Consider the following 25,535-nt stretch of genomic DNA (forward strand, 5'->3'; position numbering starts at 1 on the left):
TTATTATCAGATTTAAAACACAGCCCCTGTGGAACTGAGATTACTGTGACTGGCGGTAAAACAAAGAAGTCACACCAGGATATCTCCGACAAACAGATGATATCAAACATCGATGTTCAATGTCTGACTCCACCTTGAATGGATACAGATTAGGAAATTTTTTACTTCAAAACAGTAACATTACAAAGTGCAAGGATGCGAATGGAAATTTGTTTGAGAACGATCCTAACATTTTGTAAAACTATGTATTTTTCCTTGCTTTGCAGTGTAACGGATGAAAGGACGGTGTTGTGGCGGTTTAATTTGATAAAGGCTATCTGTGGAGCATCATGGTTCAGTGGGATCTGTTCTTTCTCATATGGTCTAACCATGTAAACTGCTGCCTAATCACATTTAAGCCAAAGTCTATTTACTTTCTGGGGCACGGCTGCTCTGGCGAGAGGCAAAGTGGACTGGTGGAAGGGGTCTTGTAAATGAGTGCACCACTGCCATTCTATCTGCCCTGATGCTAACACAGTTTGTAGGACCAGTGAAAGACCCTAACAGGCTGACAATGGAGGGGGCGGGAGGAGGCCTAGCTTAAGTCAATTAGCTAAGAGGACAAATATCATCTAAATCATACCCTGCACTGCCAAAGAGTCAAAGAGCAGCACTTACTCTGTCCTGGACAGAGTTATGATTGAGGTACTGAGAGTTAAGCATCCATCCACTATCTCAGCCATCTCACAATTGAACAGGCACCAAGCGAACAAACTTTAAATAAATCACGTCTCATTCAGGATGCTGTTAATTTGCACTGCACCACGGTGAGTGCATGATACGTTGACTAGGACAGAACTTTTCATTTTCATCTGGATTAAATAAAAAAACAAAATGCTCCACTCGAGTTTGAAAGCCACGTTGACCGTGTCAGTTATCAGATGTTCCTGGTTATTGTTCTGAACATTTGTGTGACAATGAGACACAGATTTGGTGGTGTAGTGGGAAAAAAGGGACCTATTACAAAAAGACTCAGTAGATAGAAGACTGCTGGTTGACGCAGGTTTTGCAGCAGAGGTGGAGTGGCAGCATGGCAGTGGAGGAAGAAGTGAAAAAACAAAGAAAAGGCGCTGTTGTAGCCAACAATGCACTGGAATCAACACTCGCCAGAAGTGGCTCCATAGATGGCACTAGAAACAGGAGCCGAGCGTTACCACACCGACAGCAAAACAATCTGGCAATGAATTGTGTGAGGCCTGAACTTTTATGCCTTGACTAATGAGGAGATGGAGGGCAGGTGAATAACAGGAACCAGCTCCAATCAAGCAGAAAAATGCCTGGCCTGCCGCAGGAAGAAAACTCAGCAGCATAAACTTCACCACTTTATTGAGTTGTTAGTTAAACAGGGTTACTCATTTTAGCGTTTTTCAGAAACTCCTATGAGTTAATAACTTTTCGCTTTATAAAATTACTGAAAATTGAATTCCCTTTTAGGAAACATAGCTCCCTAACCATGAGTTTATAGGTTTATGGCTTCAATCCCCCCCAGTCCCCAGAGACCTTTGGAGGGGCATCGCCCAACAAACCAACAACACCAAAATCATCTGCCCTGAGTCACAGGCGGTTGAAGAAAGTGAGACTTTTTATGGCGAGGAGACGATTTTATATACTTTTTATATACTTCTACCACTTGATATATTAAAAAAACTGACCTAAAACCCATTCTTAAAAAAGATATCTTTTACTTGACCTCACATGGAGTCAGTCCAGACTTCTTTGCTGGTACCCTGAGAGGATCACTGGAGCCTGATCTCTCAGCTCTGCAGTGATTTTTGATTTACTCCGGACACAACTGGCCTACACTTCTTTCTGCTGGCAGAAATAACTCAGTCAGGCTTTTCTACTACTGAGGCACTCTGTAAAATGTAGACAAGTGGGATGTCTTCTTAGTTGTATGTGAAAGGTTTGTTGTAATCCACCCCACCCCTGTCAGCCACTGTTCAGTTAGGTGTATTAGCATAGTGGTTTGAAATCCTGTTTGGTGGAATTGGTGGTGTTACAACTAACGACAACTAACAGGGACAAGCAACCACAGGGTCACTTGTCAATAAGGGTTTTATTTTGAAGGAGGTCGACGGGGCCACACAGAAATCTAAAAAGTGATGAATTTAACATCACAAATGTTCAAACTGGTCCTCCAGCAGAATCTTCTTTACTGCTTATGTTCTTTCAAAACTCCCTCAGTTAGTCATGTCTACCAATTTTTGGTGAACAGTCATTGTTGTGTGTGATCTGAAAACTTCCTTCACATGTCAAAGTGTTTACTTTCTTCCCCCTGAGCATCATCGGGTGTGAAGAACAGCATGGGATCTCACAGAATGAACCTTTTGGGGACATATGGTGGCTGAGCGGAGAAGCTGTAGGTGGCAAATAACATTTTCCAACAATGATTGTCATCACAGTCGAGACTAGAAGAAAAAGAGGCTCTCAAGTTGAACAACACGCCATCTGGAATTCTGGGAGCTGTGACATTTTCAATTTGACTCGACCTGTTGACCGGCCAGTGGCCTCCCTGTACAGCTCACAGACACTTTTAATGCATGTAAAACTTTACATTTTACAAATAAAACCGAAAACCATTTCTGCGTCAAACTGCATTGGAGTGATCTCATTGTATAAAAGAGGCTTCAAAGGTTTCATGCATATCCAAATTATTCTCTGAACCCACTTAAGGGAGACTTGTGTTGTCTCAGGTTCTTGAACCTGAAATCATGTCAAACCTTTCCGTTGGGTTCCCTCCATATCAGATACTGTGTATGTAAATAAACAGGCACATAATTCAACCTGAGGATTAGCTCTACAAAATTTGCTAAAAATATTGTGACTGTAAACGCATCTCATCAAGATGAGGACCTTTGTTCTCTGATATAACCAAGCTGTCACAACTTCATATTGTTGTTTTTCTTCTCTTAAACATGTGCTAATAAAATTGGAAACAGATGACATTCGATGTCTCAAATACCTACTTAACAGTCAGAGACATAAAACATACACAACCTTCTCTTCTGACTTTTAGCCAACATGGAAAATGTATCCCTCATATTTACTCTCCAGTGTGTTTTTGTGTTCTCCAATGGTGGTGCGTCTTCTGTTTTGTACTAACATTTTAGGAAAGACACTAAGAGGAGACTAATACTGCTCTCTGCTAAGAAAGGGTAACTGGCTGCAACCTCTTAATTGTCATAGAAAATTAATTCACAGCTTGCACAGAATCAAAAAGGTTGCCCTAACATGTTGAATTTGGACCCAATCTTGGATAAAATGACCCCTTCAATCAATGGTATGTTTACAAAATTCAGGAAAAATTGTATATTTACCTGATACTGTCTGTCCCAGCTATGCATGCATCATTTACAGAGACAGCGTTTAAGTATTTCTTTTCTTTGTACACTGTGTTTATTTTTTTTACAAAAATAATTTTATCCTATAATTCAAGGTCCCAGGGTTGTGCCTTTGTGGGTATGTCTGAGAGACGGTCCATTAGTGAGGGTATTTGCTTTCAGTTAATTGATGAGTCGTCGGATTTCCATGTGGGAAACACAGTTTCACATCCAATCTGTTTCACTTATTTTGGAGTAACTACCAGCCACGATGCAGGCAGTTAGCTGATTATCTCTGCCCTGCATCATTAGCAGCCAGCCCAGACAGACACACAACAGTCACTTCACCACGTGAACCCAGCACCCCCCCTTCGGATGAGATCTCTGCGATGATGAGGGAGTCTGGAGTCTCTTGAGTACCACGGACGTGACAGAGAGGCTTCATCCTCTCCATCCCTCTCCCTGGAGAGTTGGTTTGATGGTAACACAGACGCAGAATTGAATCACGGAGACATTTTGCTGGCCAAATATACAGACGCCATTAACCGCTGAACAGCAGCTACAAGGATACGTCATGAAAGCACCAGTCATATGCAGGTCATTAACATCGATCACACAGCCGTTCATTCTGTAATGCAGTTTTTCAGGAAGTCTATCTGCTTGTTCTTGATACTGTGGGGTTTTATAGTGATCACAGTGAATCCAAGTTTTCAAAAGGAACATGCATGAAATTCATACACGGATAGCAGCCTGAAGATATTTTTTTTGTTCAGACATGCCTTTGTTCCAGTCTAATTAGGGTTAATCTTGTGCTCCCAAAGATGTGTGTTCCCAGTGGGACCAGCTTCATACTGGCAGATTAACCATCTCACACTCTTGGTCAGGCTCTGGTGGGCCATTTCCATGTCTAGCATTGATGGCCATTGATTGAATCTACACAATTCGGACCCTATGAGTCCCAAGAGAGGGCTTCGGATTCCAAGAATCAATAACACAGAGCTGCACTGTCAGTCCTGCTCCATCATAATTATGTCTGACTTGAACCAGTCTCCTGTTTTTCCTGTTCACCGCAAATTAGTTCAGAAGATTGGGTGTAGTCAAGTGAAGTGAATAACATGACTATAAGCTATTCAATACCAGGGTGCACTGAAACACAAACTTTACCTTGTTGTGATAAAAAAAAATACAATTTGATGCCCTCCAGTAATGACTTCCATTTAAAAAAAAAATTATTATGAATTATGCACCAAATTTGGCCTTATATCATAATCATAATCATCGATTGAAAGCCCTCTGATAATTGAAAACATTACTTCTTAAAATGTCAGACATTTTGTCTTGAGTGATTTCTTTTCACCTCACCACGTCTGATGTGGAAGAGTTTAAATAATTAAGATTTTATGAGACAACCTCAGAAATGTGAGGTCAGGAAACAAAAGGTACTTTAGCACCATCTCCGAGTGGCCAAATCACTTTGTTCTTGATTATCTCTGTCCTATCTGTCCATTTTTTCCAGCTGCTGATTTTTGTATCTCACCGCCTTTGTTTTCCAAATGTTACCAAGAAGTAGAAAGAGATTTATAGATACAGTCTGTGTGGCTTTGCTTCAGTTGAGCACTCATCTTGGAGCTCTTAAATACACCTTTCTAAGCACGTTAACATCTCATCCAGAGCAGAAAGAATTGATTGCAGTCAGCTGTGACTTCAAGAATGCATGCCAGTGAATAGAGTTTATGTACAGACCTCAGTGTCAAATGCAACCAATTTCACAGTCTTCTTAACACGGGGAGCCCATCGGGGTGTTTTGCCTTTTCACACAAACCAAAATTGTGTTACACTTGCACACATATTGACACAATCTTAAACACATATGCTGACTATCTGGACTTATGACCCTGTAGTTGGCCCTCTCCATTGACTCCCCACCTTTTACAAAAATCTATAAGTTATTTCAAAATAAAAAGGAGCAAGTTATGAAAGCTTTTCAGACCAGTTCCTGGTCTGTCAGCTTCTGACCATCCAAACAGCAGCACGCAATTCGGAAAGCCAACCTTTCCACTTTCAATCCATTTTAGGGGAGGCTTTGATGGCTAAAACGAGCAGACGCGGTCCTTGACTGGGAACATCAGGAGAAGGCCACCTCTAAATCAGACTTCTGTGGGGAAGGGGAGTTCAGGGATGGCCCAGACCAATCGATCCCGTCAGGATTTGTGGGGCTGTACCTCGAGACAGGTGTGGTTTAATACCCCTATAAAAAAAAAAGGGGGACTGCAGAGTACATTCAGGAGGTCATATCACATCCTGCTCTATCCGCAGGTGTCTCATAAGATCATTTGTCTTCCTCAGCGTTGCTGTGTGACATATTGGTCTCTACACTCTGGAGCGGTCTATCACTGACAGGCAGAATACATTAATGAACAAACTAATCGGCCTTCTCCAGAGACGCTTCATTACTGACTGTTCAGACTGACGCAACAGATACGGACCCTGAGATTAGGCCTCCTGCTAACTGGCCGCCTATCGAATACTCTTCACCTTTCCCATCTCTGTTGTGATTTGGTGTTTTTGCAATAAACCATAAGACAGATGTTTAACAAATGTACCCCGCACAGTGTCTCCCCAGATGTATCATGGATGCAACCACCTGATATGATCAGCCATTTTTAAATTGAAAGTCCCATCATGCTTGAACAGATAAATTCCATGAAGTGGATGACATCAGGATGGACAGGCAGAAATTTGGACATACACATAAAAGTGCAAAAAAGAAAAGTTGTATCCATCAACTATTATAATATCACTAAAACATCTTGCATGAACCAATGAGATGAGCCGGTCCACCTGCATGCAGCGGATGGCGTGTAATCAATATCGTCACATGGGGCTGAGACTCACTGGTCCAGGAGCCAAGCACTCCAGGTAATGAACTGCCCGTGTGATATATATCCCTCACAGGGTGAGATTGCAGTGGTGCAACATGGTACTGCAACAGCAGCAATTCTTTGATTAGCTATTTCTCTTCCATCAAGCTTCCCCTGGCACACAGAGGACTCCCACACTGATGCCCCCACTGCCTGTCGATGTGTCAACATGTCCACTTTCCAGTTATCATGTGGCTCCTGCAGGAGGCTCACAGACTTTTATCACCTCTCGCACAGCAGAGAAAGACGAGAGTCAAAGAACCAGTCCAGAGTGCAGCATCACTCCAGGTCTGATTCGTAAATCTGTGATAGCCCTTTTTTTTTTATGGATTCTAGTCAATGTCGTTGGAATGTAAAATAGAAACAGACTTAAAGCTGACAGAGATGTTCTACATTTTATCATTTTCCTAATTTTACTGTGAACATTGAAAACCTAATAAAACTCCATTAAAATTATTTATACAGACTTTGACTGCCACCCACTGAACCTCAACCATTGTTAAAAACAGATATGCCTACAAAATGATGTGTACTTTTGTGTTAAAAGCATTAACTGTTACAGCGATGACTTCTGTGGTGTCAAAGCTGTCACACCTCTTTGTGCCCAGGCTTTTATTTATGGGCACTTATAAGCTTTTAAATGCGGCACCCTTTTGATAAAATGGAAGACGTGTGCTTCATGACTGAGAGGGAAATTATCCCTGGGATGTTTTGACGAGGATTAACATCTCTTTGAATTCTCTGTGTTTATTTACCATTAAAATGTAACGTGTGTGAATACAGACCAGCATTTTTTTGGGGGAGGGGGAAGCAAAGCAGCGCTGTGCAGTCCAAACACAGAAATCAGTTTGAAGCATCACACTTTTTTTTCACCTTTATTTATCCTGGGACGTTTGTCCACGTCGATATGAAGAACGGGATTCTATGAAAGGATAAGATTGTTGGCTTTAATCCAACCTACCTTCCTTCCAGTCAGAAATGATACTGTCAACAGTGAACATGCGCTCCTGTAAATTGCCATCACTGCGCGATATGATGAAGTAGCAGCCATTTACAAAATGAACTGGCACATTTCTGAGCAGTTACGTTATGAGTCCACTGTAGTTTGCATTTTCAAAATAAACTGTGAAGGCTGCAGCTGGATAGAATCAGACTTCTAATCTCAAATTGATTGAATGTATTCAAAATGTTTGACCTGATAGCGACTTTTAAGGATTTTATTTTTTTCCTATTTGTGCCCATTTTGAAGTGAAAGAGAATTTATCTCAAAAAATATGACACACAGGCTTAGGGCGGCATCACCAATTAAACATAACTGTTTCATTCTAGCATTTGAAAGAAAATATTATTACCCTCATATCAGCCATTAGTATTCAGTGGCAACAGATGACATCAGATTTCAGTCTAGACATATCTGGTCATTCTTAAAGACTTGATTTTTGTATTAGATTTAATTTTCTGGCTTTTATTCAGTCTTTAGTTCTGTGCAACATGAAAATCAATAGGGAAAAACTTGAAATCTGCTCATCCCGCTGTGGGCATTCAAACAAAGCAAACACTGTCTGTTTTTATTTATCTCATTTTTGCCGTGTTGCATTTCAGTTTTTTGCTTTGGAATTGCTTGTGAAGCGCACAATGTAACATGAATACAAAATAAAAAAAAAAGCAGATGAGATGTTCTAGAGGTGGCTTTCATGTGTCATGTGATGAATACCAAAAACATAAATTTGTGCTGCACGGAAGTATGTTTACGCATCAGCAACTCATTGGTATGTAAAATATCACAAGCACAATGATCTGAATAAAGACCAACACTAAGTCTGGATTTGATTTTAAAACCTCGGGGATGCTGCTCTCCATCTGACACACATAGGATTTTGAAAAGAATTAATTCCAGAGTCCATCGCTCTATCTCCTGCGACCTGATAAAGTAAGTGGAGGTTAAACCTAATCAGCTCCTATTGATCTACTCTCAATGATCCAGAATAGAAGTCTTTAGAGCTCAAATTTATGACCCCAGGAGAGTCCTTGGTGCTTCCCCTCATACCTGATACAGTTCCTTTGCTGGTCCTTATAATGAGGCTTTAAGCAGTGTGTTGACCGTAAATCAGCTGCACTGCTCCTCACCTCACTAAATCTCATATTCGGCACCAGCAAATTATTTACTCTCCTCTCCTGCGCACCCTGCAGTGTAAAGTCAGCATACAAACACAAGTGGCAGAGATTTTCTTTTTTCTTTTTCTAAAGTAATGTGTGGAGGCCGGAGGAGAAACGCACACATTTTGTGCATTAACATCCAAACAGATGTCTGCTGACATAGAATCAGTGACTTTTACTTTTGTGAGAAGCATCAATGATAAAACTCCCAGATCTTTTGTTTTGTATGATAATAATAATAATGTTTATCTGAGTCAGAAGAATGCTTAATCTGTGCATATGAATGTTTTTACGAGGTGTGGGGCCAACAAACAGGGGCCATAAAAAAAAGGGGGGGGGGGCTCTTCCTCTAACAGCTGGCTGTAACTCAACTGTCAAAGCTTTGGTTCTTTACCAAAAAAAAAAAAAAAAAAAAGCCAAACATTCCCCTTTCCTAAACAAAGTGAGAGGCTCTTCGGTGCCACAGCGTAATAAAGGCAGCATCTGCAGCAGCTGATCAGACACGGAGCGCTGGACCTGCCTGCAGCGGAGGGCTGGCCGTTACGCGTCGGCGCAGCGTGAAGCCCCAAAGCTCCAGGAGTCTCATGGGGCGGGATGTGACCCCAGCAGACGGGGAGACGGCTCTCACCGGCCGGCGGCGCGCTGCAGGTGAGCTGTCCGGTATGTCGGAGGGGAAGAGCGCTGAAGGCTGCAGCTCCGACGCTTCATCACTTCCAACTCCTGCGGACCGGATGGTGCCGTGAAAATGGCTCGGCCTCTCTCCATCCTCGCTTTCCTTTTCTCCCTGCTTCACTGTGAGTGTGTCTCTATTATTTTTTTTTTCTTCTGCAACTTCACTGACTTATTCAGGCTGGCCCTGCTTGAGCTGCTTTTTGTGTCGGCTCCAAATTTATTTTGGCTGAAAGTGCTCCGAAGGTTGACATGCTTTTGTTTTCAGGCTTTCAATGCGGCGGATTTTCACTGTTGGGGCTCATTTGCTCACTTAGATAGGTAAAAAAAATTGATTGATTTGATTATTTATTATTTGTAAAGTAACGAGGCAGCGTTGTGATATAAATAACTTAAAAAATTAAATAATTAAAAAATAAATTAAAGAACTTTTTGCAAGTTCAGCTGACATGTGATACTTCTGTATGTCGATACAGTCAGTCTGATGAGTCTGCCCTGATATCAGATGTGGCCTCTAGTCACCAAATCAGCAAACAGAAGAGGCTTCAGCAACAAACAACTGATGAGCGTCCCTTTAGATTTAGACAACTTTAACCAATCAACATCCTTTTAACTAGTTCAAGACCTGACTGGAGTCACCTGGTGACATCAGTTTGCATAGCTTTTCCAAAAGGACAAGTCTAATATTTGGAATAAAAAGAATACCAAATACAGCTCAGAGTTAAATAATCTGCCGGGACAGACTATTTACAAGAGAAAGAGATGATCATATCACAGACAAGTGAAGCGTACAGTGAAAAGTGTTCTGTCCAAGGTTTTGCTCTCATGTCGCCCACTGTATTTCATTTTTGATGAATAATGTTTTCCGTCCGTGCGGCGTGACCTTATCAGGTCCACACCAGTTCACTGTAGCACTGTATTAACACGGCTGACCTCACTCTCACTCAGTGCAGTGCAATGCTACACTTACACACGCACAACAGTGACTTCATACAGCAGCTGAATGTTTGTGCTGTTTTTGTGAAGGGCCGTCACCTCTGGGGAAGGCAGTTTTTTGTTTTGTTTTTTGACTCTGGTCTCCTAAAGCTTTGACAGCATGCCATCCGCTGGGGAGCGCCGTGAAGGTCTGACTGGGACCTCGGCCAAGCACGGCCATGGCAGCATGTAGTGACCTTTGTCAGTATGCCACGCCCTGTGAAGCTCCACGATAACGACACGGAGCTAAGGAGAAGTATTAGAGCTGGAGGTCTAATCTCAGAGACACACCACCTCCTCACAAAGCTTCAAGAAAAGCATGATTGATCGATCGCTTTTACACCCACAGATATCTTTCTGCTCGTACTGACAACAGTAGTGATTCTTCTTCAGTGAGCTCATCAGTGTGAGTCTCGCCTCATTTCAGCGTTTCCCACGAGTCAGCTTCTTCAGACCTTGTGGGGGCATTAATAAGCCGGCTACATTCAAAGAAAATGGAGGAGTTAGCGTTAGATCTATTCATTCTGCTCCAGATGAGCAGAGCCAATCATCAGTTTCAATCAGGGTTGTCATCAGCCCTGACGTGGACATCTGTTACAGAAGGAAGAGGGGAGAAGGTGCAGTTTAAGCATTTATATTTATTGCTTATCTTGTTTAAAGACATATCCACTGATTTGGCTTTAGGCAAAGGCAGATTTATTAACATACTTTGAAAAGTCTGACCCTCACCTCAAATGTAATTACTTATTTGGAAATGATTGAGGGGCTTGCTAACATTTTAATATAATTGCCACAACACAGCCAACCCTGTTTTTTTTTTTTTTTTTTTTTTTGCTGTTTGTTCATATGCAGTTTATATGATACTGTCAGATGCACAAACAGAGGAAGAAAACATTTTAGTCTTCATCTCCTTTTTAGAGATTCAGCACATGAGAGTGCACACCTCCACATTGTAAAGCAGGAGCTGTAAAGGATCCAAACTCATGAATTGATTGCCTCTTAGTAGCGAATAAAGCTTCCAGCTTTCTGATGAGTTCGTCTTCCTAAAGACATCTCCAGAGTCACCGCTTCCCTTTGTGAGCCATCCTGCATCTTCCTATAGTTTAGGCTTTGTGGAAAAACATCACAACTGTGTCACCAGGTAGCTGCAGTGCTGACTCAGAGGAGCGGCTCATGAACTGGCTGCTGGGAAAGGAGCGCTACAATCCGCTCATCCGACCAGCTGTCAACAGGACCGAGAGAGTCACGGTGAAGCTGCAAGTGTCTCTGGCACAGCTCATCAGTGTGGTAAGGCCTGAAAATCCCTCTTCCAACTGGAGGATGTTTGTGCATTTATTTATGTGTGTCAAGATAAGGCTGTGTAGGAAAGGCAGGGCCAGAGCCACGACCATTCGAGAGAGGCGGTTAATTACAAAGCAGCTCCTCCTGAAAAGCCGTAGCTCCAAACGGATGGATGAAGTTGAGGATGGATCTGGTCAGCTGTGATCTCTGCCTCTGTCGTGTCCAGATTGAAACTTCAGCACATTGCATTAAAAGGGGCCATAAAGCTGTTTTACTCTCAGCGATAGAGGCTGTCCTCAGATTTACAGCAGAGGCCCCCAGCTGCAGTCCGAGGCAGAAAAGCACATTCACACTCCACCCCCTTGGGGAAACTGGCATTTGGTAAAACACAATCACACTGTGTGGTTGCAATGCAATCGGCAGCATGTTAAAAGGGAACATGAACGTTTTTGACCCCATTTGCAACCAGACGTCAGACAATAAAAATAACCACAAGGAGGAGGATTTTATCATGGAAAGTTTCATTTTATTGTCCTCAAATCTTGGTAACATTGTAACATCGATTTTAACTCTTGACTTTGTTGATGATATCACAATCGTTTTATTTTTGTTTTTAGTCTGAACTACTTGTTCATTTACTTGTACATTTACAGAATGAAAGAGAGCAGATCATGACCACAAATGTCTGGCTCACTCAGGTAAGTTCGATGAAATTCAAGAGTGATCTGCCCTTAATAACCTGTTGTCATGTTAAATGTCCTTGTCCCTGAACTTGAATTGAAACCGTGCCAATTCCTTCTCTCGCACTGTGGAACAAACTATTTCTGTAACTGTGCGCCGAACATATTTCACCGATAATGAAGCATGTGATTAGAAGTGAGCTGCTCTCAAATGAAAGTGTGGAAGACCTCAGACGTCACAGCCTGACTTCTCCATCTCTCCAGCACTGGGTGGATTACAGGTTATCGTGGGATCCTGATCAATATGAAGGCATCGACAAGCTGCGCATTCCATCCAGACACATTTGGCTCCCAGATATTGTTCTGTACAACAAGTAAGCACCCCCGACGTGTTATAGAGAGATTGTCTGTTTTGGATTTATATCACAGAGAACAACATTCTCAAATGTTTTCTCGCATTTCAGCCTATTTCATGTCAGAATGATGGACGCTCTCTTGTGGCTGAGATATCTGACAGATTGAGACATAAATTCACCAAATAAAAGTAACGTAGTGTAAAAGTGAAATGATTATCAATCTGTCTGCCGTCATCCTCCTGACCTCCTCAAATGATACTCTGCAACCTTTCCCCACTATATAGACATCAAAGTTTTATGTTGGGTTTTGATTGGCTTTTAAAATTGATTGCACTGTCAGGAAATAACTAATATTACTAGGTTTACATGGAGGTCAGGATTTAAGACACAAGCCTCAGAGGTTCATTCATATGCTCTCTACTCTGACTCTTCCTTTTCTTATAGTGCTGATGGCACCTATGAGGTAACAGTCTTCACCAATGCTGTCGTTCTTTCCAATGGAAGCATCAACTGGCTTCCTCCGGCCATCTACAAAAGTGCCTGCAAGATCGAGGTCAAGCATTTCCCATTTGACCAGCAGAACTGCACCCTCAAGTTCCGCTCGTGGACGTACGATCACACCGAGATCGACCTGATCTTGAAGTCTGAGGTGGCCAGTATGGACGATTTCACTCCCAGCGGGGAGTGGGATATCTTGGCACTGCCGGGCAGACGGACAGTCAGCTCTCTGGATCCCACCTACGTGGACCTCACGTATGATTTTATCATCAAGAGGAAGCCCCTTTTCTACACCATCAACCTAATTATACCCTGTGTTCTGATCACCTCTCTGGCTATCCTGGTCTTCTACTTGCCTTCAGACTGCGGCGAGAAGATGACCCTCTGCATCTCCGTCCTCTTGGCTCTCACTGTGTTCCTGCTTCTGATCTCCAAGATCGTCCCTCCGACCTCACTGGATGTGCCTCTGATCGGCAAGTACCTGATGTTCACCATGGTGCTGGTGACCTTTTCCATCATCACCAGCGTGTGTGTGCTCAACGTGCACCACCGCTCTCCCAGCACTCACACCATGCCGTCCTGGGTCAAGCTGATATTTCTGGTGAAACTTCCCGCCTTGCTCTTCATGAGACGCCCTCACAATAACTCGTCACGCCAGCGGCTTCGCCAGCAGCGGTGCCTAAAGGCGAGGAGAGCCATCTTGGGTTTAGGTTGCCCAGGCGAACCCAAAGCAGGCATAATGATGTCGTCTTCTGCCCTGCTTACCTCAGATTCTGCCTTCTCAACCCCGGGACACAAAAACGCAGCCTACGGCCACCCCAACAGGAAGGAGAACCTGTGCTTCACTTCCACCCAGGACCTCCTGCAGAAAAGCAACTCAGACTGGGTGTCTGATGTCCAGGAGGCGGTGAATGGGGTGCACTTTGTGGCGAACCACATGATGGGAGATGATGATGATCAAAGTGTAAGAGTACAAACATTTTTTGAATATATGCTAAAGATAGAAGCAATATATGAGCAATTGGTATATTTTAAAGGTATAGACGGGATGTTAAACTCAGTTGGCTCCACAGTCAGGTCCATCCATCCTAATTCCAGTTAACTGGACCAAATGTGTTTGCACTGATGTGATAATATTACCTGATGATGTACAGTCTGTGAGCCTTGAGGTGCTGGATGGAATACCACTCACCTTAAGTAGTTGCTGTGACCCAGCAAATTGAAGTCAGTGTTTGGGTAATCAATTGTTTTCCCCCGACAAATCAATAAAATGGGGAGGGAACCAGAAATGAGAAATGGCTCATTTCAGAACTACAGAGGGCAGCAATGAAAAGGGGTGAAAGGGTCAGTAGTTATCTCTGCATAGGTCTCCAATAAAGAGATGGGTCCTTACAGGGATTGAATTTAAGACTTACTCACATTCGAATATCACACAGTTAGCAAAATAAACGTTCCTATCCTGAGCACCATCATCGGCATGAATGTGAATGAACGTTTAAAAAAGTATTTTACAAACAGACTCAGTCCACTCAGTTACAGTCTCTGCCCCCATGTGGCCACACAGAGGCACAGCAGCCTCCACAGCTGTGCTCTGATGTATCTTTGATCTTTGACTCATTGACTTTTTTCTGTACGCTCGCAGGTGATAGAGGACTGGAAGTACGTGGCCATGGTGGTGGATCGTATGTTCCTCTGGATCTTCGTGATAGTGTGTGTGGTGGGCACCCTGGGCCTGTTCCTCCAGCCTCTGTTCCAGAGTCAGATTATTTCCAACCAGCAGCCCAGCTCGGAGACTCCCCGCATCTGATTAACAATGAGTGAAGCTAAACGACTTTGTGGACCTTCGTAAGCAAATTGAGCTGTTAGTGATAATATAGTTACAAGATGATGTTGGTCAGTGGTTTTTTAAGTGTTGCTTGCAGTGCTGTCAGGGACCAGCAGCACCGAGATACTTTACATCCTTCCACCTCAGTGGTGGGTTGCCTTGCAAAGATACTTGCAAACACTTTTATTTTCCCCATCACTGGATCAGACAGTGCCTTTTGAGGAAATGGCACATCTGCAAGAGCCCTATTGCAGACTTAACATCATTCCCTTTCTTTTATATTTGCAAAGGACAGCTCCAAAACTGGACTGAACGTGGCCTGCGCTGCAGTCGAGTATGCAAAACGTATGTGTTGAGCAGCAACACGAAAGTCGTCAGATGTTGCTTCAGTCCATATTTTTGTTGAGATTCATTACCGTAGCATTCAAATGTGATGTGTGATTAAAGAATGAAAATAAAGATATATCACTGTCTTTCAGTTTAATTAAATGTATGGAATCTCCAATAAGGACTTAGAATAGTCGGGGTCTTGCCAAAGTGCTCGGTTAATCTATGTGGCTGGTGATAAAGTCCATCCTCTTAGCCAAAACACTGGCTGAAGATATGCCAGCTTAAACATTTCATCACACAGAAAAGACAGCTGTTCACTTTAGACATTCAGAACGTGTGACCTGGCAAAAAAATGTTGATGCCACAAAAAAAGCAGGATGGAAATTGAGTTCATCTTGGCTCTGACGTTTTGATTTTTGTCTCCGCCATATATCTTACCCTGTCGAGTCTTTAAATAAAGTACTTGTGAAAAACGACAAAACAAAATGTGTTTGTTTCAGACGCTGTACTCTTATGGGGATCCATTTGTGCTTCACACCGTGGCTGTTTTCTGTTAAGTGCTCGTTTGCTCAGACGGACGAGTGCAGGCACACAACATTTACTGCTCCATAAACAGTGCTGAGTGGACTCCTCGGAGATTCTGCAGACTGCTGGTTCTTTTGTCAGACCTTCATTTAAATCAAGAGTAGCATCTATCGTAATGCTTTACTTTAAACTCTTATTTATGGTTTCCAAAAACCATTCATGGCTGTTTCACTCACCTGTCAGCCTTCCGTCACTGCTGAAGAAGGATAGCCCAGTGCCCCACTTTATCCATCAATGATCCATCATCTGCTTCAATCAACACCGCCAGAAGAGTTTTCATTCAACACGCTGTGGAAGGTCCAATAAATCACCAGGCTTACGTCAGAAGACTCTAATGGGAGATTCATGGAAATGTTCTGAACATCACTGTGCCACATTAGCACTCACAACATGGTCCAAATCAGGATTTACCATAATTCAGACGGTTCTTTTCAGATCAACAGGATATCCTCTGAAGGATGATATGATCTGTCTGCCACAGTAATTACAGAGGACTCCAGATGCCCCATCTGAGGGTAACTGAAGTTTCTAAAGGTCAATTTATTATTATTTTCTATCTTTATGTGATGTAATCCTTCACTGATCTCCCCATGGGGCAATTCCCTTCTTGCTTACCCGACTCAAAGGAGTTCACAGAGCTGGGTCAGACACCAGACGGCATCCCCACTGCTGGTTGGGATTTATTCATCATCTGAGAGCACTTCAGTATAGAGGGGGGGGGGGGCACCTGGACGCTGCCTTCATCCGGCTGAAGGACAGAATGTCAAACCACGAAGCTTTCCTGTCTGGTCAAAAGAAGGAAAAGAAAGAAACAATACTGCTTCTTTAACGCTATAATAAGAACAGGGATAAGGGATGCTGGAGAAAGTGTCAGAGCTGTATCTCTATTAGAAGTGGCATATCTTTGAAGAAACACACACAGACTCAAAGAAGAAAATTAATCGAATCAAAAAGGCAAAAAGAAAAACAGCTGCAAAGTTTGAGGGCATTTAGAGCTTCAAGCCGGCGCTACACGGAGGATATTGTTCATCTTTGAAGGCTATTTGGAGATTTATTCTGGACGCCAACACCGTAGATATGAACACCACCTGTATCCACATTGACTGTCCTCAAAAAAAAAAAAGAAACCTTTCCTCATTTGCATCATCTGCTCAGTATTATTTTTATTTCATCATAGCTTATGTTATGTTTAAGTAAACAGAAATACTGTTTTTAAATATTATCAGTTGGCGCCAATCTGCCTCATCAGCACACTGTGACCACACACGAAAACAACATTATCTGACCTTTTTTCAAGGGAGTAAAAATATCCTTCTGACTTTGACCAAAGATGGCGTTTTAGTTTAGAATACCACAACAAGTAGAAGTTGATGGAGAAAAGACATTTGGAGAATGGAGAACAATCCAATTTTTAATCAGTTCCCAGCAAACTGCTGGATCCAAGAGGAGACCACGTGGGGACGATGTGCAGACACAAATTCGTGTGATGGCACAGAAACGGCGGGGGGAGGGTAAAAAAATAAATAAATAAAAAATCTAAGTCCTGTTGTGATGTTGGAGTGAAACATTCGCACCAGTGGCCACTTCACTTTCTCCTCCTGGCTTTAGCAGATTGGGTCTCTGTGGTGCAGTGGCTCGCCTCCTGTCAGTGACTGGCTATGAGACTCTCTCTCTCTCTCTCCCCCTCCCTCTGTCTCTCTCTCTCTCTCTCTCTCTCTCTCTCTCCCCCTCCCTCTCTCTCTCTCTCTCTCTCTCTCTCTCTCTCTCTCTCTCTCTCCGTGGCTGCAGAAGCGCTTTCACTCTCCACACTTTCTCCTGCTGTCTGCTGTGAGGAGCGCAGCTTCAATGGGCATTGGTCAGTTGAAGACAAAAAGGAGATGGGAGCCAGTTTTTTCTTCCGTTTGCCAACATGTGCCTTCGTCCTGTTTCTCCTGTCAGGTGAGTAATCAGCTGCCTGCCATTTTAACATCACATCTCACTTACTTGTTGCTTTCCATAAACGTGTTTAATAATAAAACTAGGCTAGTTATAGTAACATATGCATTTTTTATGCCATTTTAAATTAATTTAATGCACTGCAATCAAAATCTGAATTTTAAATAACGGGGCCTGGGACATTTGAGGGGAAAAATTATTGTCTTTATGTAGCTGTGGTTGTTCAGTTGAAGGGATTGTTGTGTTTTTTTTTTAACATAAAGCGAACCAACAGAGAAAGGTGAATTAAAGCGTAGGTCATAGAAGAATTAAAAAAATCAGTTGGTTAGGTGAAATCTGACATTGCTTCACTGGACTTGTGAAAAATAACATGCCTGATGTGTGACCTTCTGCTCTGTTACTCAGGAGGCACATGCTCAGATGCAGAGCACAGGCTCTTCTCTGTGATATTCTCCAACTACAACCAGTACATCCGACCAGTGGAGAACGTGTCCGACCCGGTCATCGTGCAGTTCGAGGTGTCCATGTCGCAGTTGGTCAAAGTGGTACGTTTTTTCACGGTATTTTCGAGTTATGGTTTCAACATGAAGACAGTTCTCAGCGTCTGAGAGTTACACAGTGATTGATTGGTATGAAACCTCAGAAGAGGCAGATTGGGCATGGATTGTTTTTACTTTGGTCAACAAAGTTTTAGTCAACAAGGTTACAGGGATGACACCTGAGATACTCCCAGCCGCCGCTGGCCCCTGGTATGTCTAAAGCCGACATAAAGAGGGACAGCGTGGCTGTTTGCCTGGCCAAGACAAGATGGGAAATGCCAGCTGCCTGAGCACCTCTCACTGTCGCCAGCCTCTATCACTCAATCACTGCCACTTCTGATGAGTATCCCCGGATTTAACCATGGAGTCGTTGACTGCGGCTGGCACGGCAGGCAGACGGGTCTCTCACTTGACTCAGACAGGTCTAGAGCGGATGTCAATAATTAAGCAGAGAGGCTCGCGTCTGACAAGTATGATGGCTTCATTCACAAAATGAACATCTTAGAGATTTGCTGGTGCACCCTGTGCTTGTGTTGAAGGACAAGCTCATCATCTATTTTAGCTTCAACGAAACCAACAGCTCACGATCTTAATTTTGTCCATAGACAGTCGATTACACCTGTCAAAGTGATTTACATTAAAGCAGCAGTTTGTTCAAAGATGGATAATGTTAGTCCGATAAATATAAATCTCCTACAAGGAGATTCACAAGCTTAGCAGGATGATTGAAAGCATAGGAGCATTGCTTGCATGCCTCTTAGAAAGGTTTCAAAAAATGCGCGTGCAACCATAAATAAATGTTCAGTTTTGCACAAGTTACACAAACTAGATCTCACAGCTTCAGAGTTGCTGGTTGATGAATTTTGGAACCACTGAGCAGTCAAATTACGATCGATATGCTAAGCTCATCTACCTCTGTTAAAAATAGCTAAATGTCAAACAATCCCTCTTTTTAATTGTGAAATTCTCTAAAACCAATACCCGCCTGCAGCAGCCATGGCTTCATCTCGATGGATCATGCAGGATCTGACACCATTTCAATGTGCTTTCCTTTGTCTGTGTATAAATAATCGGCATAAATCAAAAGGACCTTTATAAGAATTGAACACCTGTCTGGACAAAGAGATAGAGGATATTTTGTCACATTCTCCTTAACTTGGTTATTGTAGCAGGCTGCAGCCTGCCATGTGCTGATGGATGACTATGATTCCCTCTGTACACCTGGTGCTCCTAACCCAGATGCAATCGGTGTTGGTGATCCTACACCGATTACAGCCAGGCTATATGAGCTCATTTAGATCATCAATAGCTCATCGGTCACACTGCCTCAGTCATCATCTTGCAATCAGGGACTGTACCAACGGCTCTCCAAGCCCCTTCAAAATGGCAAAACAGGATGACAGCAGGTTAAAACAACAGCACTTCCTTAAAGACATAGTTCGCCATTTTGGAAAATGTGCTTCTTCATTCATTTTCTTGCCGATCAGTCAGATGAGAAAATTTGTACTGTCCTCACATCTGTCCATTAAAAATGTTGTTAGCTTAGCTGAGCATAAAGCTCATGACATACAAGAAGTGTACAAACAATTACCTGTTAACAGACGGATAGAAAAATGTGATTTAACTGCACATCACGTAAAAAAAAAAAAAAGACTGCCAAATGAATCTGCATCAGCACTGACCCAGAACATTTTTTTTCTTGTGCATCACTGCTCTCATACGCCGATTTGTAGATAAAACCCAGGAAGTACTTTAAAATCACCCACCACCATCTGGTGAAGACCGTCGGCCTGCGGCCTTCGTCACACTACCTGTGCTGAACAACCCTGTGATGGACCGGCGACCGGTCCAAGGTGTTTCCTGCCCTCGGCCCACTGTGAGCTGAGATCAGCTCTACCACCTCCCTGCGACCCAGAACCGGCAAATGAATGAATGAACGGTCATGATATCGATTCACTTATGGTCCAAGTCACACATAAACCTGACCGACAGTTTTTCAAACTCTCTCTGCTCCACTTTTTCTACCGAGCTGTTAGAACGTTAAGGTCGTGCCTCGGCTGTCGTGCGTGCTACGCTGCAGGCGTAGAGGACTCAGGTGTGCCTCACTGGTCTGGGACACACAGAGGTCTGACCCTGCAGAGACCATTGCAACTGGATGATTGTTTGTGACAGTTAAAAAAAAAAAATAAATCAGGGTTCATTTGTTGAAATATCCTTAAATATCTTTGTTGTCCATTCTGTTCTGTTTTGCTTTTAGGATGAAGTCAATCAGATCATGGAGACCAATCTGTGGCTGAGACATGTAAGTTTATAGTGCGTGACTGTGAGTTGACCTCAAGCAAGGACGTTCAGTATGGATCCAGCCTTCTGTCATACATGATTATTTGGGGCAAGACTGACAGGTTGAATTATTCATGGGAGGAAGCTTTTTAAGCACATTGATCCCTGTGGTATTGTTTTTAATTTCCGTAAACCAAAGCACAGATTTCATGATGATTTTTTTTTTTTTTTTTTTTACACAGTTTTTCAAACAAATCTAGCGGTCTGAAATGTGTTGTTGTTTCATACCATACCACAACAGTTATATTTTTTATTCAGAAATCTAATCTCCAACTAGATTAACATGCTTTAACCTCGTGTGCTGCACAGAGTTAGTCTACACGCAAATTAAACTGTGCTATGGCTCGATGGATTTATTATTTATTTAGTCCCACATGGTGCCTGTTTAGACACTCGGGCATTGCTCCAGCTCCCATTTCACAAGAGCTGAACAAAGACTCATCTGTGCTCGAGCCATGTTTACAGTAAAGGGTGGGCTGTAATTGCTCCTTGGTGCTTGAGAAGTGAAGCACTGTTTCACATATTCCTTTGTCTGTTGAGTATAAAGGTACACACACACACACACACACACCCCGTCCACACATCTACTTGCAATATTCTAACCATTTTACTAATTGAATGGGATCTTACAGCTCTCTGAGGATCCTTTATTATTGTTATTTTATGAGTCTCATGAGAACTAAACACGACAATCAAAAACAGGAGCCAAAAGGTCCATAAAACACAGCTGCTACTCTCCTTTATGTCACAATTTTAGATTGTGCTGTTCACAACTGTACAAGGCCGTTTTCTATATGTAAACTACACTTCATCTAATGTCATCAGATTTATGAGTAAACAGTAAAAACGAGCTACGTTGTCATCAGCTTCAGCTGTGATCTGTGTCTTTATGGCTGACAGACACACTAAACTTAGACACTGATGTTAGCATTTGGCTAACAGAGCTACCAGCACGGCTGTAGACCATGTTATTGTTGCACTGCGGACCGTTTTCGTTTTTATATTCCAGACAAATAATTTTTTTTCATGCAGGATTAGGCCTGCTGCGATCCATTTGTGTTGAACTTGATATGTGTTTATGAAAGTCACCTTTTTTCACATTGGATGGTTGATATTTAATTTCTTTGACTGTTTTTGCTGTTTTTTTATTATGACTAATCATTTTGGTTTTCAGGTCTGGAACGACTACAAGCTGAGATGGAATCCAAAAGATTTCGGAGGTGTTGAGTTTATCCGTGTGCCGTCCAACAGAATATGGAAGCCAGACATTGTGCTGTACAACAAGTGAGCATAACAAATTTTACTTTTTTTTATAAATTTGGCTCCGCAATTTTATTGATTCCTGGTACATTTACGATAAATGACCACAACGACAAGCAATTAGTTTGGATGGTTGATTTTATTTTTGAAGGAGAGCAGAAGGAACATCAGAGGGTGCAATTCCCAAAAAAACCACAGGAATTTTTTTGGATTAGTGTCTTCATGACACAATGGCCAATTTAATCTTCAGTGACTCATCTGCTTGTGACTGCCCTTCACTTTGTCTTTGTCTGGTCTCTCTTCAGTGCAGTTGGAGATTTCCAGGTTGATGACAAAACAAAGGCCCTGCTTCGTTATAATGGTGACGTCACCTGGATCCCTCCTGCCATATTCAAGAGCTCCTGCAAGATCGACGTCACTTACTTCCCTTTCGACTACCAAAACTGCACCATGAAGTTCGGCTCCTGGACCTATGACAAGGCAAAAATCGATCTGGTGCTCATCGGCTCCACCATCAACCTCAAAGACTTCTGGGAGAGCGGCGAGTGGATGATCATTGACGCCCCTGGTTACAAACATGACATTAAGTACAACTGCTGTGAGGAAATCTACACAGATATCACTTACTCTTTGTACATCCGTCGTCTGCCTCTCTTCTACACCATCAACATGATCATCCCCTGCCTGCTCATCTCCTTCCTCACTGTGCTCGTCTTCTACCTGCCGTCCGACTGTGGCGAGAAGGTCACTCTGTGCATCTCCGTCCTGCTTTCCTTAACCGTCTTCCTGCTGGTTATAACAGAGACCATCCCCTCCACTTCGCTGGTCATTCCCCTGATTGGCGAGTACCTCCTCTTCACCATGATCTTTGTCACGCTCTCTATTGTCATCACCGTTTTCGTGCTGAACGTCCACTACCGCACTCCGAAGACGCACACCATGCCCTGCTGGGTGCGGAGTGTCTTTCTGGGTTTGCTCCCTCGAGTGATGTTCATGACCAGGCCGGAGAGGGACCCAGAGAAGGTGGCCGGCAGCGTTCACACAACGCACTCGAGACCCTGCACCATTCATTCCTCAGGGACTTTGCAGAAGCAGCACAGGCCTCAGAACCTGGCTTCCAGCATGGTGTCCAGTCTGACGAATCGCCAGCGGGTTTTCAACAACACAGAGCTCTCCAACCTCAATAACCTGAGCACAGACCAGGGCAAAGGTGCAGGCAGCGGACTCTTGTGCAGCGAGGGCCGCTGCAACTGCTGCTGGCACCAGAGAACCAGCAAACTGCCCGCTGACTCAGGAGGAGGGAGCGGAGGACTCGGGTTCCTCGGGCCGCTCACCGGCGGCAGTGCCATCGGCGTGGGAGGAGGGAGTCGCTGCTCCAGCACAGAGTCTCTGGATGGAGGAATAATGTCCCTGTTGCCGCTCTCCCCTGAAGTGAGGGAGGCCATTGAAAGCGTCAAATACATCGCAGAGAACATGAGACTGCAGAATGAGGCAAAGGAGGCAAGTACAAATGCTCCTCCGAGCACACTGTAGCATTGACTGGAGATCCTCTTGCACGACATTGTCACCGTAGCCCTTAAAGTGTTTTCACTGTGTTTCTCTCACAGGTTCAAGATGACTGGAAGTACGTTGCCATGGTAATCGACAGGATCTTCCTTTGGGTTTTCGTCCTCGTGTGTATCCTGGGAACAGCTGGCCTCTTCCTCCAGCCTCTGTTACTGGGAGAAGACATTTGAATTTGTTTGATAAACCTTAATACTCCAGACTGTTGGGCCGCACAGTATTTTCTTTTTTTTTTTTTTTATATATATACATATAAAAAGACAAGATTCTCGTCCAGGCTCAGACTGAGAGAATACAGAGTGGATCCAAAGTCATGAAAGAAAAATCACTGTCTGCCAAAAGCTGACGCAAAAGGGTTTCAGTGTTCACTTGTCATTGATAAATGATACTTGATTTGTCAAGGACAACGGCAACCATGGTGATGATCAAACCATTTCATTGGGCAAAAATAAATAAATAAAAAAAAAATGGCAATGCAATTTATATTACAAAACTCCCAAACATGATGCCCTGAACAGACACACCAGCCTGCTATTGATGTAAATAATATCTGCCATGCAAATGTATGATTTGACAAGTAAAAAATTGGTACAGTGATTAATGTTAATGTAGCCATCGCCACAGCCACAAACAGAAAAGACTCAGTATCACCTTAACGTTCACGTTCCCCTGACAGGAACATTTATACAATATACGGAGTGTCACACCCAAAAAAAAAACTGCTTTCAAAGATAAGCTGTTAAACATTAATGTCAATGTTTGAGAATCAAGCAAGGTTGAATGTTTTAACAGTGACATTGTGTGGTAACTTTCTGAAACTACAAGCCAAAAAAAAAGTCTCTGGCTGTTAGGTTAGAAATTTTACTAATTCTGTAAATCACCTGTATTATAACGAACCATTCCCAGTTTTAAAATTATTCACGGACACCACCATGGCAGTGACGTGGGGACGTCTAACATCTAGATTTTTTGTGAATTGTGGATTTTTGCCATTACAGTATTGATTGTATCATAAGACATTTTAACATTGTGTAAATAATTTCTTTAAACTCTTTGTTTAAAACAAACAAACAAAAAAATATAGAGGATGCCAAATATTTCTGAGACTGCACACAAAAGCTGTGGGATTTAGATGTAATTTCCAAGAGACCACCAAGGTTGTTGCTCTGTTCCACATCCTCCAAATCCATACGGAGCTAACTCAGCTTATTGGATCACAATCAATACCGAAAGCAAGTGATGAAGGAACTCATTGGCTTCCTGACCAAAACACAGTTTTCCACTAAATACAAGGATGTGCACGGCGGCACTGATGAAAAAGAGCAAATCTGAACCCGCACTTCTGACGCTTGACACAAAGTCAAACTTTATATCCAACTGTGCTGGAAGTCGAAGCACCCAGCACGAGGCCTGCTCATCAGTAGGTCGCTGTCTGATACCCATTATACAAATAAAAATCAGAGCAGATGGCAAGCTATGTGATTACAAGGAAACGCATCAAATAATAATTGAAAGCTGGCAGGGAAGCACAGACAGATACTGTACTGTTGTAGCTTTCTGTCACATCTGATAAGAAATGCCTAGCTAATGAATTTAATTAAAGCTCACTCAGAACTTGTGCCCGACCTGCAGGGGATCTCCCAAACTGATAACGATAATGGTGGCTGTGGGTTTTTTTGTTTGTTTGTTTTTTATTTTTACTTCTGAACGGTATCCGTGAATATTTTCTGAAAGCTACATCCTGCATACCAACTATAAAGAGGGGGACAAAAGGGAACTAAGATGAAAGTGTGAAGGGAAGCTTACGTTCAGCGTTTTTAAACTGTTTAACTGGACACATCTGGTGACTTTCTTGCCAACATTTGTTTTGAAATATCACAAGGCTCCGCAGAGGGCACAGGAAGTGGTGCATTATCATTTCTTCATGTGTACTCTCAGCTTTCTCATCTGGGAAAAAATGTCCTTGTTTGTATTTACACTTCAGTCTCATTTTCTACAGATTAAAAAGGAAGGGGTCTTTAAGATCCCCACGTAAAGCAAGTTGTAAGCCAAACTAAAAGAAAAAGATGACTCTGATTTGCATCATGTGTCAGTCTGTTTGTTTCAATAAAGGAATTTTGAATTTTTCCTACCACACACACTCCACAGTTCATGTTTATTATGAAAGAATAATGGTCTGCAGAGGCCAGATGAAAATGATACCCTCTTTATTGTGCACAAATTCAGCCTTCACGGCTGAAAATTACAGCTGTGGTTCCTCCA

At 42.8% G+C, this 25,535-nt stretch overlaps 2 protein-coding genes across 2 annotated transcripts; both read left to right on the forward strand.

Moving 5' to 3' along the window:
* Positions 1 to 9,107: 9,107 nt before the first annotated feature.
* On the forward strand, positions 9,108 to 14,975 carry chrnb4 (cholinergic receptor, nicotinic, beta 4 (neuronal)). The gene is made up of 6 exons (XM_029497605.1): positions 9,108 to 9,231; positions 11,223 to 11,368; positions 12,016 to 12,060; positions 12,307 to 12,416; positions 12,843 to 13,860; positions 14,539 to 14,975. Exons 1-6 carry the CDS (start codon positions 9,183 to 9,185, stop codon positions 14,701 to 14,703), a joined length of 1,533 nt encoding a protein of 510 aa, XP_029353465.1. The 5' UTR covers positions 9,108 to 9,182; the 3' UTR covers positions 14,704 to 14,975.
* Positions 14,976 to 17,455: 2,480 nt separating this feature from the next.
* chrna3 (cholinergic receptor, nicotinic, alpha 3) lies at positions 17,456 to 24,025 on the forward strand. The gene is made up of 6 exons (XM_029497510.1): positions 17,456 to 17,574; positions 17,977 to 18,116; positions 20,368 to 20,412; positions 21,625 to 21,734; positions 22,016 to 23,210; positions 23,318 to 24,025. Exons 1-6 carry the CDS (start codon positions 17,514 to 17,516, stop codon positions 23,444 to 23,446), a joined length of 1,680 nt encoding a protein of 559 aa, XP_029353370.1. The 5' UTR covers positions 17,456 to 17,513; the 3' UTR covers positions 23,447 to 24,025.
* Positions 24,026 to 25,535: the final 1,510 nt, after the last annotated feature.

The sequence above is a fragment of the Echeneis naucrates genome, chromosome 3 (genome assembly GCF_900963305.1).
Source record: "Echeneis naucrates chromosome 3, fEcheNa1.1, whole genome shotgun sequence".
In the NCBI taxonomy this organism is placed as follows: Eukaryota; Metazoa; Chordata; class Actinopteri; order Carangiformes; family Echeneidae; genus Echeneis; species Echeneis naucrates.